The 19,778-nt window shown below is 45.1% G+C and overlaps 2 protein-coding genes across 2 annotated transcripts in view; one reads left to right on the top strand and one right to left on the bottom strand.

Moving 5' to 3' along the window:
• Window positions 1-74: 74 nt before the first annotated feature.
• On the bottom strand, window positions 75-14,627 carry BLZF1 (basic leucine zipper nuclear factor 1). The gene is made up of 7 exons (XM_074999931.1): window positions 14,459-14,627; window positions 14,013-14,057; window positions 7,206-7,648; window positions 5,027-5,226; window positions 4,580-4,708; window positions 3,241-3,460; window positions 75-1,789 (listed from the first exon to the last, which is right to left on the bottom strand). Exons 2-7 carry the CDS (start codon window positions 14,032-14,034, stop codon window positions 1,604-1,606), a joined length of 1,200 nt encoding a protein of 399 aa, XP_074856032.1. The 5' UTR covers window positions 14,035-14,057; window positions 14,459-14,627; the 3' UTR covers window positions 75-1,603.
• An 89-nt stretch (window positions 14,628-14,716) lies between these two features.
• NME7 (NME/NM23 family member 7) overlaps window positions 14,717-19,778 on the top strand; it is a 179,194-nt gene continuing 174,132 nt past the window's right edge. Inside the window, exon 1 of the mRNA XM_074999849.1 lies at window positions 14,717-14,823. Within this exon, the coding sequence (XP_074855950.1) occupies window positions 14,821-14,823 (3 nt within the window). The 5' untranslated portion in view covers window positions 14,717-14,820. The remainder of the gene's footprint in view (window positions 14,824-19,778) is intronic.

Here is a 19,778-nt window from a genome sequence, read left to right as displayed (position 1 = left end):
TTCTCAGATACTTCAAAGAATGCATGAAATCGAAGACTGTTACAAGAGTACAAAAAACAGACCTTCACTGTGGATAAGTCAGCAGAGAGTGTTTATTGTAACATTAATTGTGCAGGTCAGAGTCACCAACTGTTGCAGTCAAAAAGTTATGCCTTTTATACTCTGTATATAGTACTAGATTTAACAAACAAGAGTACCACTGACTGGTTTAGAGACCTTTTCCTTAATTACATACCAAGGCTGTGTTTACTGTGGTTGTTAAGGAAGGATGGCAGGATACTAGAGTGTTGCAAGATATCAGCATGATTTTTGCTCAAAAAAAGCTGATAGAGCTCCCTAGCATTTTTAATTGGAGATACACAGTTCCTAGAGCTGGAAGGGACCTTGGGAGGTCATCTAGTCCAGTTCCCTGCCCTCCTCTTAGCAGGACCAAGCAACATCCCTGACATCTATTTGCCCCAATCCCTAAATGGCCTCCTCAGGGATTGAACACTCAGCCTTAGGTTTATCAGGCCAATGCGCAAACCACTGAGCTATGTCAAAGACTCTCAATACCTGACTTACCTGCAAATAAGCAAGCAGAGGAAAAACTCTGCACACTGTCTCCTCAGATTCTATTTGGCAGAACAAAGTAGTACATACATTAAATTTGTCTTGTTAACCAAATAGAGCCTGATGAGTAAAAATACATTATATTCTGGCCCTGCCTATGCCTACACATTTGATGATGATGGCCCCTCTGTGACTAAACCTTTTTAAAGATTTTCATGTGTAATAACTTGCCTGTAAGCATATGGTAAGTTTGGTTTTAGAACTGTGCAGGAAAGGAGCTCTAGCAATCTTTGCTGAGTGTCAGCTATGCAGCAGCTTGGTTCTACAAGCTAAAATGTTTTTATCCACTTGTTTAAACATGATGTATGCAAGTGCCTTTCCTTTTTAATTAAATTTAAAGTTGCTTCTAAGAGGCTTCTCTCCCCTTTCCATCAAGGTAAGAATTCTGAACCATGTCCCCTTCTGCATTTGTAAAGCCCTAGTGTTAAGCATACCAGATCCTATAACTTAATAAGATTATAAATATCTGATCATAGCACCATAGAAAACTGAGTAATACTAGAGGAAAAAAAATACATGAACTGATTGTGCATTCCATTGCTCTTTTTAAATAACTGAACAGCACAATATATCTCACTTCAGCATTTCACCTCAACTCCCTTTTAAAGGAAGCTCTATTCAAAAGTTTCAAGTAGATGCATCCCTTGTCTCAGTTCTTAAATATTTTTATGCTTGTCTTCCCCTGAGCAGAATCCATTAAGGTATCATATTACAAATCCTGCATATCTGAGGGGCTATTTACACTATAAATTGTAACATTGCAACAGCCTGCTCTTGCCTTTGTAGATGTGCTCCACCCCATAGAAGTTATGATCCCACCACAGACGGTCTAAGCATGAAAGATATAAGTAGTAAAATACACTTTCTAGCATAGCCCCCCAAAGATAATAGCAAAGAGGGAAATCAGAATGTATTCTGACTAATGTCATTCAGGCAAAAGTTAGCATAGCCCCAGACTCACTAGCTTTATTTTGTTTTCAGCACAATGATTTTAAAGTGCTATCAGTTCCCCCTGACAGCGATTGCAGCAGTTGAAAGTTATATTTTCATATCTGGTATATGGGTGAAACCGACCAATGTTCTTCTTTGTGGAAAGGAAGGACGGGGAAGACGACTCAGAAAAGGGAACTTCGGGTGATGTTTCAGTACACGCAACTGGATCCAACACTCGCAGGACCTAAAAAGAGAATTTTAGAACCAGACATGACCTGGATGATGATTAATCCAAGATGCTTTGTTCCTGACTTTAGTTTACATATACTAGCTAGTGACTGCAGTTCAGGTGAATGATAGATTACCAGTCTTCATATTTTGGTCAGTTTTTAACTTTGATCTGTAATTTTTAACATATAGGAACTTCATATTAAAGTGAAGAGGTTCAAAAATTTGAAATCCTTTCATCAGAACTAAGGTAATGGTTTTAAAGGCTACAATTAAATTCATTACGACAAGGGAAGTCTAGAGTTCAGACAAAGTGAATTCTGAAATAAACATATTAGTAAATAAACATGCTTCAGTCCAGCATTATGCCACAACTCAGTACACAGTGGGCTGTATCCCTTCAGATGCTTAAGTATACTGATTGGCCCAATTCCACTAGAGAGCTTTTTAGCTGTAAAAGGGAGGTAGGTTTTGGGGGGGAAGCAGCTTTAGGCACAGGATCTTCCTTGTATGGAAAAAGTTCATACTGGAGTGACCAAACACTAAGGGAAAAATTAAACTGTGAAAGATTTTACAAAGTGTATTTTTCTTCCATCTGTATTTAACTGGACTTTTTTAAAGTGAGTCTTAGGCTTACTTTGAAAATGGGATGGATTTTACCTTCCTCCTTTTCCTCACTCTTTCCCCTTTCAATTCTCAAAGTCAGTCACCTTGGTCAGTTTCTTAGCCTAAAATTAAATGCTGTCCCAATCATTTCAGCAGTGCAGCAGCTAGAGGTGGAGGGGAAACAGTACTTTCTGTTAAGTCTTCCTGCTTGTTATTCCAGCATAGCTGCCTGTTGTCTCTGGAGAATTTGCTCATCTACAGCATTATTAAAACTGGCCATTTCTTAAAGCCCTCAATTGTCTTACTGTTCTAGTGACCTCCTTGTCCTAATATGAAATCGTTTATTTTGAAATGGAATCCCCAGTGCTTAGGTGTGCTCTAGAATCATAGCCGGTAGGGCCAACGTTTCAAGTCCAAGACGATATATATTATATTTCTCTTAGACTTTGGCTATAATGAGAGAGGAAAAAAAAGGTGGGAGGAAATAAAATTCTGTAGTAGTTTCCTGGAACATGATGAAGATTGAGTTCTCTGCAGCTGATCACCACGCATATCTAAATTAGCGGATCAGAGATTAGATACTATCATCAGGAGTGCTACAGAAGAGCCATACAAGGGTGTTATAAGGCTGCCTGCTGGTGCCCTGTGGAAAGGTGACAATTTTTCCAACTCAAGTATTTGTTCAACAACTCTTCCAGATAAGATGTATTTTAGAAACACACACATCTGTGTCTGTTCCTGGATTTTACTCTCACTAGCTTGTAATTAAGTTTTCATGCACCAGAAAGCTTGGCTTTCCTGGAAGCTGCATGCGTGCAGTGCTGAGAGTACACAAATTGTGAGCTACAGTAAGGGTTTTACCATTTCAGCCATTTTCTCAGCAGGAGTGTTGCAGAATTCTGGCAGGGGTGAAGTCTTTTTGGGAGCATTAGTGCCAACATTTCCAAGAAGGTGGGAGCTCACTGCTTTAGCCAGCTTCTGGTTCACTGCTGCTAGCTCTGCTGTAGTGTGGGGTTGAGCGCTAGGATAATAAGTTTGCTGCCTGCCCCACTGTAGTGAAACCAGCAGCTCTTCTAACAATCTGTGCAGGGAAAAAAAAAAGAATTGTTACAGTGATGATGAGCAAATCATGCAGTGCTATCAGTATGCATGGTGCTCCACAAATGAAGCCATCTTGTCCAAAGAAATTTACAATTCAAGCCACACCCAACTCCCCCCCCCCCCCGCCAAAAAAAAAAAAAACAAACTCAAAACCATACAGCTATAGAAGGAAACATACAAATAAGAACTAAATATTTGAACAACATTAGCACATATGGCCATTCACCAGAGCCTGCAGCAAGTTAATAAAATGCAGCTCCTGAGGGCCTCCTCATATGAGTATTTTGCAACAAGGTGTGCACTAACCGATTGAGATCCCATACATCATTCAGCAAAACACATGCATCTCAACCTTAATATAGGGTGAACAATTTTTTGGGGTCTGGGGTAAGAAGAGGGAAGTTCAAGAGATATTAGTTCAATCTTCAGTCTTTCTTGTGAAAGACTGCCAACAGCTCTAAGAACAGCAATCGCAACATGGTTTTTATAAATACTTGATGAGGAATAACAACTGATTCTAGGCCAGAAGACTACCTAAACTGAGGCCCTTCAATAAACACAGTAAACGGTTGATTTAATGGATTACTGGTGGGGGGGGAGTGTGTGTCCGTTAATGCTGAAGGGTTTACTGTATTTGCCATAGTACTCCCCACTCCCCCAAGACGGTCTTCCCCTGCTCCCTCTGGGCCAACTAAATCCTGGCAACTCACCAGAGTGGCTGTTGGAAAGGCCAGCGCTGCGGCTACCGCTGGAGCCACCATGTACCTCTCCCACTGGGGGTGGGGTGCATACACGAGTGCCACCTGCCCAAATATGTGCCCCACCTGGGTGGTTCCAGCAGCTCTGGCTGCTTCTCCAGCCATGGTGGCAGCAGCTCCAGCTCACCTACATCATTATTATAACTGGCCCTTTGTTAAAGCCCTAATTTGTCTTACTGTTCTAGTGACCTCCTTGCCCTAATATAAAATAGTTTATTTTGAAATGGAATCCCCAGTCCTAGGAAAGTCTGCTAAATTGGTGTCTAAATAGAGGGTTTATTGCATTATAGTAATATTTAGGGCAGGAAAATAAAACCAATACAAAGAGTACTCAATCATACTTCTGCGTCTCAATCATTTCTTGACGGAACTGGTCACGTTCACTCAACAGATCCTGAATTGCACTTTGTGCATCCCTGGTTTGGCGTTGAAGAATTGCTCTGGCATTAGTTAGCTCATCAGCCATGACTCTGCAAAAGACAAAATCCCCCAACAAATCAGATACTTTTAACTCTTTGATCTGTTAAAATGCCTACAGAGAACTAACAGTGAAAACCGATTTCTAAATTTCTTGTTTAAAAGTATTCAAGTAAAACTGATGTTTGCCTGGCTTTTTATTTTTATTTTTTTTTCTTTTAATTGAAACTGAGGAATAATAAATGTCTTGTACTGAGAAGGCTGTCTGTGGCTTGTTGGGGAAGCTGCATGGCACACTATGAGCAAGGTTGTAAGGACCAAACCAACATAAGCATCAGAAACAGTAGTGACAAATCACTATAAAACCATACCTGCTTGCTAGGAATTTACTGCGCCACACATCACACTGTATTGACATCCTTTCTAACTGTTCAGATAGCTGAGAAACATTACGGCCTAGGGCCTCATTTTCTAGGATCAACTGATTTTTCTCACGAGCCATGCGTTCAAAGTGATATTGCAGGTCGTCCCCAACAGAAGCAATAAGTAACTTCTTCAGCTCTCGATTCACCTGCAATAAGCCAAGTATAGAACAGCTAGAAAAATATTTATTTCTAATTACAGCATCCTTGTAGGAGACACGTGATTAGCTAACATGTTCAGGCTGACTTCCCACTGTGTCAGGCTCTCGCTCTCTCACTCGCTCTCTATATATGCGCGTGCATGCACACACGCACACACACAGAGCGAGCAAGATTTCAAGAAATGCAAGTAGAGCGGGTGCACGTTATTTTGTGAATTTGAAGGCAAAATGTTTTAAGCCTCATGATTACTAGTGTTCAAGACAAACCACTATTTACTGTAACCATAGCCTGTTTTACCGGTATCTGAACAAACAATGTACAGTAAACGCCCAACTTACATGTAGTTTGTGATCCTGGGCAACCACATGTCAGTCAAATTTTGAGCAAGTCAGGAACCAGGCAGGAGCTGGGAACTGTCCAGTGCTGCAGCACTGGTCAGTTTCCTGGCTCCCAGGTGTGGTAGGGAGGCAGGAGCCACCTAGAAAGGTCATAGGAGAGGGGAGCGGGGAGGGGAGGGATGGAGGGGAGCTGGGAGCCAGGCTGCCTCCTGGTTCCCAGCTCCCTGCCACTGCTGGGCCCCCTGCCACTCACAATTTTGGTTCATCTTAATTCTAGTAATGCTCAAGTTAAAATTGCATAAAATAGGGGTTTTACTGTATTCATCTATTACACTGAAGTGAACATAGAGAAGCATACGGGATTAATTTACAGGAGGAGGATCTATTTAAACAGACATTTGGGCTATGTCTACAATACTCAATTACCTGAAAATTCAACTTATGCAGGGTTGCCAAGAATGCAACATCTGCGTAAGTTGGGGGTCTACTGTATACAACTGATATTCTATGTATAGCAATTTCTGTGGTCAACAGGAAAAAAAGATTTTGCAACTGAATTTACAGCGTTCCCCTCTGCAGAACACATTATACGTTATACCAGGACCACCTTTTTCTACTTCTATACTCTATACTCCTGTTGTCTTTGTTAGTGTTATCACTTTGGACTTACATTTTTAAAATGTTAAAAAACGTTTTAGAATGTTTCTGCTATCATTACAGAGCAGAAACAAAACATTGGGTTTTAGTGAGAACCAGTGGTTGGAAGCTAAAACTAGAAAATTCAGAAAAATGTGGATTTTTAAGTGAGGAACTAACCAGTGGAACAATTTACTTGGAAAAGCCATCACTTTCCTATTGTTTGAAGCCTTTAAATCAAGATATATTATACGATTTACCCGATGTTGCTTGGGTCCTTAACTCAAAGAACTTTTGTTTTTCTTCATTTAAATCACCATTCTGAGGTGGGACTCAAGATAAGGGTTCAATATACAAGCTGAACTGGGGAGAGAGGACAACCCCAGCCCTCTCTCTCCATGGTAGCTTGGGGCCAGGTGAGAAACATCTCTCTGGCTACTGTGGTAGGCAAGCCAGGGGAAAGGTGCATGTCCACCAGCTGAAGGACAGACACACAGACAGTAGAAGAGCTATCCCTTTCTCTACCCTGCCTTATGGGGTTATGGTTGTCCCACTCCCCATCTCTGGTCCCTTGTTACCACGACACCCCCCCTCCCCCGTGGTCGTTCTACATTGCAACTCCCACATACCCAGCCCCTCCCCCACTTTCTATTTTATGAGAAACAACTGAAATTCTAGGAATGTTCCACTGTTCTGGCACAAATGTACCCTTGCCTTGCTTTAAGTTACGACATACTGTTACAAAGCTATATACCAAATTTGGTGGACCTAGTTCTTACTGTTTAAGAAGCATTCTTGAAAAGATTCACAGATGGATGGACAAACAAAAACTTCTAAAAATGCACAGTCGCTCAAACAGAAGTTATGGATCTGATGCAGAAGTTACTTGACCTGTCCTATGCAGAAGATTAGACTATCCTGTCACACTAGTCTCCTCAGGCCTCCAAACAAAACTGACTGTATCATCACAGAAACACTCTTTAATGCCTTACCTCTGTCTGTACGTGCAGCTGATTGGAAAGACCCTCTTTATCCTGTAACAATCTTCTTTCTGAATTCTTGAGCTTTTCTACTGCATTTTTTAGCTCTAACATCTCCTTGCTGGGTTCTATGACTCCATCTGACTTGCTGAAGTCCTCTCCTTTATGGTGTTCCAGGGACTTAGCCACCTTAGCATTTTTGATAGGAACAACGTGAGTTATAGCAGCTTTGGGAACCAGGATTCGAACAGCTTCAATCTCCACTGACTTATCACTGTGTATTTTCCCGAGCTGGAGAACTCCAGGACTCACAGAAGAAATAGCTTTTCTGCGTGGACTGTGATGGGCGTGATGGCTTGTAGTATTGACTCCAGTAATTACTTCCACAGTTCTAGCTGGCTGCTCAGTTTCCATGCCATCTCCAGGTCCACGGATGGGTGATGAGGCATAGTCGGCTAATTTAGAGACAATTGGAAGAGAATATTTTTCTTATTTTATTATGCTATTGGGAGCTGCATACATGTAAAGAGAATGCCACAGCTCTGGAACGACCCTGGTTTTACAATTCAAATAGGATTGAAACGGAAAGAGTGCACTTACTCAAATAAGCATGTTTCTTAATCAGCAAGGTTAGTAATTCAAAACCCAACCAACCATCTGTCTGATCAGGATTTTTTTTTAAGTTTATTTATATTTACATGCTCATTATACACATGAGACTATATAGGTAAAAATATCAACAGCCTTTGTAGGAAGTCTGTAGCACTATGACTTCAAAGCCTAGAAAATTTCACTCCTTTACTGCTGCAAAAAATTGAACTGCTTTAAAGAGATACTGTCCATACAACACATTCATATTTTTTTCCTTATCTGCATTTCTGGCAATGACATAGTTGAAAAATTAAAAATAGGATTATTGTACTTTTCACTATTTGTGGCGTTCTCCTTTACTTTCCAATGTGTGGGGGAAAAAACAAAGAGGAATTAACTGATCACTTCCTGTTTCCGGTTCTCCTGCACTCCCCTCCCTCCATTGCTAGCATGTTTAGGTTTCCAAAACTGCAAGGCAGTGTTTAGTTAAAAAGATCTAAATACAAACTCTTTACTAACAATTTCTATTGCTGCTGGATTTTTGTTATGTTGTATACAACTCGAAAGCTGGTTTTAAAATTGCCACCGTGTTACACTTCATGCCTAGAAAACAAGAAGTTTAAATACTAGCACGTGTTACTGGCATGGAATGGTTGATTTCCAGTGGTATTTTCCATTTTCTAATGTGCATGATTCTAAGTTGGTCAAAGATGCTTCAGAACACTAGACTGATATTTACACGTTTAATCATATGACACAATTTGGCCATGGCTACACTAGCCCCTGCCTTTCGAAACGGGAATGCTAATGAGCCACTTCAGCACATGCTGATGAGGCGCTATCATGAATATGCAGTGCCTCATTAGCATCACAGTGGCCGTGCACATTTCAAAATGCACGCCGCTAGTGTAGACAGGCATCCTTTCGAAAGCCCCTTCTTCCTAAAGCCAAATGGGAAGAAGGGAAATCCAGGGGGGTCCTTTCGAAAGACCCCGGTCTACACCAGCGGCGCACAATTCAAAAGATGCGTGGCCACCATTATGCTAATGAAGCACTGCATATTCATGGTAGTGCCTCGTTAGCATCTGCCAAAGTGACTCATTAGCCACCCCCTTTTGAAAGGTGGGGGGTAGCACAGCCACAGCCTTTATGTTGTCACACTTCAGGGAAATGACACCTGTATTCCCTTTCCCTGACCCACCCAGGGCACCCTCTTTTAAGCTTTCACATCTCACCCCTTAACTCTTTTACTCCTTCTGACCAAGATTTTTCCCCGGCTTATTCTTCTCTGCCTACACTATGACAGTTTCCGCAAGTCAGACATGCCTAAACAGGCTACTGTCTGTGTTTTGTTTTCTCACTGAAGACTTATGAGCAGCTTAATTGCCAGCAGTTGAAAGTTACAACACAGATTTTACAAGCGAACACATTTTATTTCTAAGATGAAAGCATTACAGAAAAAAACCAAAATAGAAGTTTCTGCATGCACACTAAAAGCTTAGTAGGTGACCCATATGTTTTATGAGGCATCAACTGGCTGAAATCCTTCCAACCTTCTCAGGCTTCCTTCACAAAGTAGTTCCTATCTAGTTGCTGGATCAGAAAGAAGGCACTGAGTCAGTTTAAACTCAGGCTATTTATACATAGAATGTTTGTTTGTCTGGAGAATCAAGTTTAAACCAGTATATGAGCAACACCAGAGTAGTACCTCTCTGGTAGTTACACCTAGAGTGAATTTGCCTAATCACACACCCATTTGTTTCTAATTCTTGGAGGAAGTGTGTTCACCCTCCCAATGAAACTACATATAATTTTTGGCCCACAATGATACATAAATTGAATACAGTAATATCTCCCAAAGATTGCCATATCTATCACATATGTAAACCCAGAAATAATTCAAGAGCTCAACTAGTTAACATAATAGGAGAGCTGTTTAGCCATTTTCAAAACTAGTCAATAAATCATTTTGATAGAAAACTAATTTCTTGCTAATATAAAACAACATCTGAACATTTATCCTTTGCCTAACAGTTAATAAAATAGGTTGTGATGTTCTTCCTGGCCAGCAGTAATCTCTCTCTCTGGTTATTAATGCCTTTGCCACATCCAATCTCAATTAATGCTTTGAGAAGAACCACTTGAAACAACATTGAGAAAAGGTGGGACTATGAAAAAATATATTCAAAGACTGAAGTCCTTAGGGATTTTGAGTATTGCCAAGAAACCATGTTCATTAAGGTGCAAAAGAGATTGACTTCTTACCACTGATGACAAATAGATAATTCAAAGAACCATGTACATTTTGCTGTGCCTCACCACTCCAATGTGGCACAAGGACAGAGTGAGATTCCTTATTTTTGAATTTTCTAGTTTTTGCAGATTTAGATACATTGCAAATTGATCAATGCCAGCACTTAAATCTACTTATGCAGCTCTGTTTACAGAAGAGAGGCCCTTAATGCTTAATTCATTATTGTACTATCAAAAAAACAGGGCGACTGAGAAAAAAGTGGCAACTAGATCAGGGATGGGCACTGAAATAGACAAAGACACTGCTTCTCAGAGCTCCAAATGACCAGGAATGGCAATCCGGGGCCAACAGAAGCTGCAATTGCCCATACCAGTGCAGGTAAATACTGCGGCGGTGGACCACCAAGGGCTAAGTCTAGGGAATCAATTATTTGCCCACCCATGAACTAGATGAGGTCCATCATCTCAAGACGTCAGAGTAAGTACTTTCTTTACCGCTTTTCACTGTAAAAATGAAGATTTCCATCTCCCTTCCCTGAGCTATACTATTAAATCTAGCATGCACTGCTGCTCTGTTCTGTAGTTCAACTTGACACAGGTATCAGAGAGGTAGCCATGTTAGTCTGTATCTTCAAAAACAAGTTGTCCTGTGGCACCTTATAGACTAATGAACATTTTGGAGCATAAGCTTTCGTGGACAAAGACCCACTTCGTCAGATGCATGAGGGGGAGGGAGGTGTCGGAGGAGGGTTTAAAGAGGAGGTTTCAGTAAAGGGGAGGGCTAGAACTGACAAGGTCTAGTCAGTCAGGGTGGAAATGGCCCATCATCAGCAGTTAATGTCGAGCTGTGAACATCAAAGCTGTGTCTACATGTGCACGCTACTTCGAAGTAGCGGCACTAACTTCGAAATAGCGCCCGTCGCGGCTACACGCGTCGGGCGCTATTTCGAAGTTAACTTCGATGTTAGGCGGCGAGACGTCGAAGTCGCTAACCTCATGAGGGGATCGGAATAGCGCCCTACTTCGACATTCAACATCGAAGTAGGGACCGTGTAGACGATCCGCGTCCTGCAACGTCGAAATTGCTGGGTCCTCCATGGCGGACATCAGCTGGGGGGTTGAGAGATGCTCTCTCTCCAGCCCCTGCGGGGCTCTATGGTGACCGTGGGCAGCAGCCCTTAGCCCAGGGCTTCTGGCTGCTGCTGCGGCAGCTGGGGATCCATGCTGCAGGCACGGGGTCTGCAACCAGTTGTAGGCTCTGTGTATCTTGTGTTGTATAGTGCAACTGTGTCTGGGAGGGGCCCTTTAAGGGAGCGGCTTGCTGTTGAGTCCGCCCTGTGACCCTGTCTGCAGCTGTGCCTGGCACCCTTATTTCGATGTGTGCTACTTTGGCGTGTAGACGTTCCCTCGCAGCGCCTATTTCGATGTGGTGCCGCGCAACGTCGAAGTTGAACATCGACATTGCCAGCCCTGGAGGACGTGTAGACGTTATTCATCGAAATAGCCTATTTCGATGTAGGCTTCACGTGTAGACGTAGCCCAAGAGAGGAGAAAACAAGTCAGTTCCTTGGGGAGATGTGGCCCATAGTCAGATGCTAATGGGGAGGTGTGAACATCAAGAGCAAAGAACCTGCCTTTGTAATGGGCCAACCACTCCCAGTCTCTGTTCAATCCTGTTCAATCACACCATCACAGGTTCATTCAGCTGCACATCTACCAATGTAATATATGCCATCATGTGCCAGCAGTGCCCCTCTGCTATATACATTGGACACCCTGGACAGTCCCTATGAAAAAGAATAAATGCACACAAGTCAGTTATCAGAAACAGCAATGTACAAAAGCCTGTAGGAGAGCACTTCAATCTCCCAGGATACACAGTAACAGATTTAAAAGTAGCTATCCTACCTACAGTAAAAATTTTTAAAACCAGACTTCAAAGAGAAACTGCTGAGCTGCATTTTATCTGCAAATTTGACACCCTCAGCTTAGGATTAAACAAAGACTGCGAATGGCTGGCTAAATACAAAAGCAGTTTCTCCTCTCTTGGTGTTCACACCTCCAGGTCAACTGCTGGTAGTAGGCCTGACCCTCCCTGACTGAATTAACCTTGTTATCTCCAGCCTTGCTCTGGCCTGCCTATTTATACCTGCCTCTGCAAATTTCTACTACCTGCATCTGACAAAGTAGGTCTATGCCCATGAAAGCTTATGCTCATACATTTCTGCTAGTTTATAAGGTGCCACAGGACCCCTCGCTGAGTTTGTCCAATCCTTGGTTGATGGAGTCAAATTTGCAAATGAATTGCAGCTCAGAAATTTCTCTTTCCATTATCCCTGATGAGACTGAGGCACAAATGGTGGCAGAGCTTTGTGAATTTGTCCTCACCCACAACTATTTCATATTTGAGGGCAATTTACCTTCAAATCAGTGGCACTGCTATGGGCACCCGCATGGCCCCACAATATGCCAATATTTTTACGGCTGACCTTGAACAACGCTTCCTCAGCTCTCATTCCCTAGTGTTCCTTCTGTAACTGCGCTACACTGATGACATCTTCATCATCTGGACCCATGGGAAAGAAGCCCTGGAAGAGTTCCACTGTGATTTCAACAGTTACCACCCCACGATCAGCCTTAGCCTGGACCAGTCCACACAAGAGATCCACTTCCTGGACACAACTGTGCAAACAAGTGATGGTCACATAAATACCACCCAATACCAAAAACCCACAGACCTCTATGCTTATCTACATGCCTCCATCTTCCATCCAGGGCACACTACACAATCCACTGTATACAGTCAGGCACTAAGGTACTAAGGCATATACTCTAATCCCTCAGATAGACACAAACATCTACAAGACCTTTACCAAGCTCTCCTGAAACTGCAATACCCACATAAGGAAGCAAAGAAACAGACCGACAGAGCCAGCTGTGTTCCCAGAAGCCACTTGCTACAAGACCAATGAGGAAAACAAGAAAACACCACTGGCCATCACGTACAGCCCCCAGCTTAAACAGCTCCAGGATATCATCAGTGATCTGCAGCCCATCCTGGACAATGATCCTTCACTCTCACAGACCTTGGGAGGCAGGCCTGTCCTCACCTACAGCCAGCCTACTAACCTTAAACAAATTCTCACCAGCAACTATAGACCACAATGCAGTAACTCTAAACCTGGAGCCAATCCCTGCAACAAACCTCACTGCCAACTCTGCTCACATATCTATACCAGCGATATCATCACAGGACCTAACATCAACCATACCATCAGGGGCTCATTCACTGGCACATCTACTAATATAATATATGCCATCATGTACCAGCAATGTCCCACTGCAATTTACATTGGCTAAACCAGTCAGTCTCTACATAAAAGAATAAATGGACATAAATCAGAAATCAGGAATGGTATCATACACAAATCTGTAGGAGAACACTTCAATCTCCCTGGACACTCAATAACAGATTTAAAAGAAGTAGTCCTACAACAAAAACATTTCAAAAATAAAATGGAAAGAGAAATTTCTGAGCTGCAATTCATTTGCAAATTTGACTCCACCGACCAAGGATTGAACAGAGCCTGGGAGTGGCTGGCCCATTACAAAAGCAGTTCACACCTCCATATTAACTTCTGACAATGCACCTGCCCCCGCATGAGCTGACTTGTTTTCTCCTCTGTTGATATTCACAATTCCACATTAACTACTGATGATGGGCCATTTTCACCCAGACTGACTAGACCTTGTTAGCTCTGGTCCTCCCCTTTACTGAGACCCCCCGCCCTTTATATCCTCCTCTGAGCGCCCCCCCCCCCCCCCCCCGACTCATGCATCTGACAAAGCAGGTGTTTGTACACGAAAGCTTATGCTCCAAAATATTTGTTAGTCTATAAGGTGCCACAGGACTTTGAAGTGAACACAGAATTACCAGCATGTATGTGTATTTTTAGCAAGGAAGAAACAACTTACCTTTCTGCTCTAGAGACGTCATTTTCCTCCCTTTCACTGAGGGCGCTGTAGGGGAGAGAGAACGACCAAATCTTAAAAAAGGAAACGCCCTACACGAAGACAGAGAGAGAGAGAGAGAGAGAGAGAGAGAGAGAGAGAGAGTGCGTGTGCCTCGCGCGTTTCGGAAGCTGTCACCCCCTGACTAACACCAGGGGCACCGGAGAAGGCCGCGGCTCCTTGTTTCTTCTTGAAAAGCCCAACCAGCCCCTGCCTGCTCCGCGCGGCCAGCAGCGATCCCCGGGTCTTGTGGGGGGTGGGGTGGGAAATGGGCCCAGAGCTCCTTCTCCGGGCAGCAGCCGGGCCTGAGTATTGCGCCCACGCAGCGAACTCCTGGAGGCCCGCGGGGCCGAGCCCCAGGCGGTCAGGGCTGTGGCAGTACCGAGCTCCCGGACCGGCCCTGCCGGTACCTGCGCACGTCCTGGCCAGGGCGCCCCCGAGCGCCTCCCCGGCAGTAGGGTTGGAAACAAGCCCGTCACGCCGGGCTCCGGCAGTGGCGTCACCCAGCAAACGCGGGGAACACACAGCATCCGACCCCGCGCCAGCTCTACCGCTCGCCCCCAGCCTGCGCTCCCTTCCTTCCGCTTCCGCTTCCGCCCCCTCTGTGCTTGCGCACTTCCGCCACCGCCTGTTCCGGGTCACTGCCGGCCGGGCGGGGCAGGGCGGGGCGGAGCTCCGGTTGCCAGGGAGCGGCTTGGGCAGAGGAGGCGCCTGGCTGAGTGCGGGCAGTGGCTGCGGCCGAGCGTGGTGGTTGGGGGCGGCGGACGGTACCATGGTGAGTGCGGGGCGCGGGGGGGGGGCGTTACAGTCCCTGCAGCGCGGTACGCCCCAGACCCATGGCGCGGGGAGCTCCCTGCCCGGCGAGCGGGTGGGCGGGTCTCTGCCCCGCGGCGGGGCCAGGCTCCGCTGTCGCTCCGGCCTCGCTCCCTGGTCCTAGGCGCTGCGAGGGCACCTGCGCCTTCAGGTGGTGGCCCAGCCCCCTTCTCCCACGCCTGGCCGCCGCTACAACCTGTCTCCCTCGGTCACCCAGCCCCGCCGGAGCCAACTCCAACTCCCCGGGAGGTCCAGACTGCCGCGCGCCTTCCGCTGCCAGGGGAGCTGGCCGTCTGCGGCATCAGGGCGCGTCACACGCCCAGCAGCTCGCAGTGGAGCTCTGAGAGCCCTAGCCCAGGCAGAAGGGCGGGGGGCGCCCGGCAATTCTTCTGTGGCCCCTAAAGTCTTAGCCTGGTAGTCCTGTTAGTCCCAACAAGCGGCCTTGTGGCACCTTAGAGACCACCACATTTGTTAGCTTCATTTGGTCATTTGTTAGTCTCTAAGGTGCTACAGGGCAGCTTGTTGTTTGCACGGGGGACGTTAGTACTTGTAATTCAGCCACTGCCAGCTGCCAAGTAGGTGCCCCAGTGCTAGTCTCCTGATTGCCTGACAGTGCCAGTGCTCCAGGGCTTTCTACAGCAGCGCTGATGCTGTTGCTCGAACCCTGGCTGCTGCTCTTTGAGTGGCAGTTGCCCCATTGTGATTTTGCACTGACTTTTCGCTCGGTTGACAAAGCAACTGAAGTCCTATTCCAGCCTTTAGACTGTGTCTGATATGCGACAAAATAAAGATGAGAGGAAAGCAGACATAGTTAAGCTAATGGACCACTTTGAGGCTGCTGTAACTCCACTGAGAGCTGTTACTTCTATTGCTAATGATGGATGTTGTAGATTCCAAGGCTAGGAGGGACCATTGTTGTCATCTAGTCAGCCCTTCTGTGTGTTTTGCTCCTTGACCTTTGACAAATTGCGTCCCATTTTCTGTGGCTTAATTTCTCTATTGGTTTTACTTACCCACTTCCCGGGGATGTTGTGAAGCATAGTTTCTTAATGGCTATTAATTATCTTCAAACTGTACAATATACCCAGGAAATTGCAAAATATTGTTGTAGACTGACACTGATAAGAAATATTAGACCCAATTTTGTGCTCAAATACATATGTAAAAATCCTATTTGTGTCAATAAAGGTCCTGCTTATGTATCTTAGGGCAGTGGTTCCCAACTTTTTTACTAGTACAACACACTTCAATGAGGCAAACAGTTCCATGATGCACCCACTCTTTTTCAGTTGAATCTGTTGCTCATAAACATCACATTTACTTGCATTTACTATGGCTACAGTCTTATTAGAGAGGTTTGCAACATAGTAGTGCATGCAAAAGGCTAAACAAGGATCAAATGCATTAGTGTTTCAAATTCACCACAGAACACACTGTCTAAGCGAGCACAGACATTTTCAAAATCTGCTCAATGTCATGCTAGGGGTGTTGAGTAAACAAGTAACCATGGAAAGCAAGTTCCCCTGGCCAGCCTGTTGGTGCCAGGATGCAGCGTTTAAACCACACCCCAGCTCCAGCATGCTTCCTCCCTCCTGCTTGCTGCAGCAGGGGGTTGGGGGCAGGCTCCCTGCCAGCTCATTCAGGCCCAGAAGCAGGATTTCAGCTGCCTCTTGGTGCGAAACGTTTCCTGCAATGTTGCAGAGCCACTGCGAGTGGGGGAAATTGACAAACCCCACACCAGCTGGGACTCAGGCAGCAGGGTCCTCAGTTCCAGGCAATCTCCCTCTGCAAAGAGCCACAGTGATGGGAAATTGACATGGCTGAAAACCACTGTCCTAGGGCATAATTTGGCATTTAATGCCTAGTTAAAATAGCTCTGGTTTCTCTTGTGGGCTGTCAATCCAAGTGAGAAGCTTTGTTTATCAACTAAAATTTGGAACATATGCAGGTTAAGTTTTCTCCACTTCAGTAGCAAAGTCATTGTAAGTCTTCTAATGCAATGGTTGAAATTATCAAAACAAAAAGCAGTCAAGCAGCACTTTAAAGACTAGCAAAATATTTTATTAGGTGAGCTTTCGTGGGACAGACCCACTTCTTCAGACCTATGGCTATGGTCTGAAGAAGTGGGTCTGTCCCACGAAAGGTCACCTAATAAACTATTTTGCTAGTCTTTAAAGTGCTACTTGACTGCTTTTTGTTTTGATAGTGTATAGACTAGCACGGCTTACTCTCTGTTACTATTCAATGGTTGAAATTCTATTCGATCATCCCAGGAGACAGATAAATAGTGTCAGCAGTAATCAAGGTTGCACCAATCAACCTATCCCTTTTGTTTGTAAGGTGGAATCAGGAACATGCAAACTGATTTTAAGAAACATTGATTTTTTTCTTTTTTTCTTTTTTTTAACAGTTTCTTATAGCAAATGACCAGTTGCTCACAGCAGTCTGTGTTTGTTCCCAGAAGAAGAGTTATTCTGTTTCTATTATAATGTCTTTGTACAATGTGGCACGTTAGCCATAGATTGTATGTTAAATTATGTGGGAGAGAAACTCTGAACTTAGTTGAGAATGTTAATTGATTCTAAAGCAGTTTTGTTAAATTGTGTGACTGCTAAAATGGAATCATGGGGTAGGCAGTTTAAGAAGGAGGTAAAGCAGGTAAACCAGACAATTTTTTATGGGAATCTGCTCCAAGATTTTGTAAGTGGTTAAGGGCTGTATTTTTCCATGGAGGGAGTGCAGCATCTGGGATGGAGATGGGTGCAGAAGAGAACTCTGAGTAGGGGCCTGGGGTGCAGGAGAAGTTGTGGTGTCTGAGAGGGACTTTAGGTGAGGGAGGGGTTGTGGCCTGGAGTAGGGGATTGGGATGCAGGTTCTGGGAGGGGATGTGCGTACAGAAGAGGATTCTGATCTGGGGGACAGATGTGGGAGGGGGTGCAGAGGGCATGAGTTGTGACCTGGGATGGGATGATGCTGCATCAGGGAGTGCAGCGTTGAGGAGGGGTATGAGTAGAGGTGAATTCTGGCCTTGGGGAATGATAAAGGAGGGGGTGCATGTTCTGGGAGGAACCTGGTTCAGGGAGGTAGGGGTTGTACAGAGGGTTTGGGTGGTGACCTGGGTCAGGAAATTGGGAGTGGGAGGGGCTGGGATGCCAGATGCAGGGTCTGACCAAGAGCCACTTACCTAGGCCGCACCCAGCCAGCAGTCCAGAAGGACCCTCAGGCAGGCTCTCTGTTTGCCACAGCCCCAGGCTGTTCAAACAGCATAGGAGCCATGTGCCTCACTGTGCCGTGCACCCCTCAGAGGGTGGGAGAGACCTTGCACACTGCCTATGCCCCAGCACAATCCTCCCCATTCCCATTGGCTGGTTTCCTGAGCATCACTGGTAATTAGCTAATGGGCTAACATAAGGCAATTGTCTGTTTTCTGCCACATGTCAGCAACTTGCTATATATTCCAAAAAGAGACAAGTAGAGTAGTAGCAGTATGTTTATAGTTCATGAAAATGCTAAGATTTTCTTTTGGTCTCAGAATATAGCATAGAGAGGGACTGTTTGATTACATTTTTAACCATACACCATATATATATGAAAACATACAAACATTATCTGCCACGTCTCAAAGGGCTGAATTTGGATGATTTGCTTGACTTTCTGTCTGCGTGTCACACTATGCCTAGTTTGGTGAGTTCCTAAACCCTGTATGAGCAGAACTCAATTGTGTAGAAGGAGGGATGTTCTAAGGGTTAGGGCACTGGGCTAGACTTGGGTTTAGCTCCCCAGTCGCTCCAATTTCCTGTGCAATCTTGGGTCAAGGAATTTAGTTTACTCCATACCTCAGTTCCCCATCTATAAATTGGGGACAATACTTCCTGCCTCGGTGAGGTGTCATTAGAACAAAAAATCCCATGCAGTAAACGCTCACTTTAGTGGTCTAATGGGAGGGAAGGGGTATCTGGTAATACTGAAGGTCCATTATATCTGAATGGTTATACTGTATGATGATGCACTGACCTGCCCAGCCCATCACTTGCTCCTGTCCTCTGCCTCCTCCTTCCCTTCCCCGCTCCTGCCCCATTCTTCCCCTCACACCTCCATCTCCCTCTCCCGATTACCAGGAGAGGAGCTGAATGCCAGCCTGGCTCCTTCCACCTCCTACAGCTCTCAGCACTGTAGCTCCTCCAGCCCCTGGCTCTGAGCCGCCCATGTGAAGGTAGAGCATGACCACCCCCAGCCTGCCAGCGGGCAGCAGCCTCCGACACCATGGCTGCTGCTCAGCACCATTGCAGGCAGCGGCAGCTGGGCGCTGATGTGCTCCACGCACATGGGGCTGTGGGAGGAGAGCTCCTGCTCCCTGGTGGCCCCAGCTGCTGCTCCAGCCCCAGTGGTGGCTCTGGTGAGTCTCTAGCGTTTATTGGGAGGGAGTGCAGGGGGGTGGGGGAGGAAAGCTGGCACGGCAGACAGCGTCTGTTATTTCTGAAGTCCATTATATCAGGGTCCATTAAATCGAGGGTTTACTGGAATGATCATGTGGTGCTCAGATACTATGGTAAATGTAGTGCCCATCTTTAAAAAAGGAGAGGAGGACAGTCCAGGGAACTATAGGCCGGTCAGCCTTACCTCAGTCCCTGAGAAAATAATGGAGGGGATCCACAAGGAGTCCATTTTGGAACACTTGGAAGAGGGGAAAGTGATCAAAAGTAGTCAGCATGGATTCACCAAGGGCAAGTCCTGCCTGACCAGTCTGATTAGCTTCTATGATGAGGTAACAGGCTCTGTGGACATGGGGAAGTCAATGGATGGGATATACCTTGACTTCAGCAAGGCTTTTGATACAGTCTCCGACAACATTCTTGCCCATAAGTTAAGGAAATATGGATTGGATACATAGACTGTAAGATGGATAGAAAGCTGGCT

Source organism: Carettochelys insculpta, chromosome 1 (genome assembly GCF_033958435.1).
Source record: "Carettochelys insculpta isolate YL-2023 chromosome 1, ASM3395843v1, whole genome shotgun sequence".
In the NCBI taxonomy this organism is placed as follows: domain Eukaryota; kingdom Metazoa; phylum Chordata; order Testudines; family Carettochelyidae; genus Carettochelys; species Carettochelys insculpta.
The sequence above is the reverse complement of the archived record's forward strand: the minus strand, read 5'-3'. Positions and strand labels throughout refer to the sequence as shown.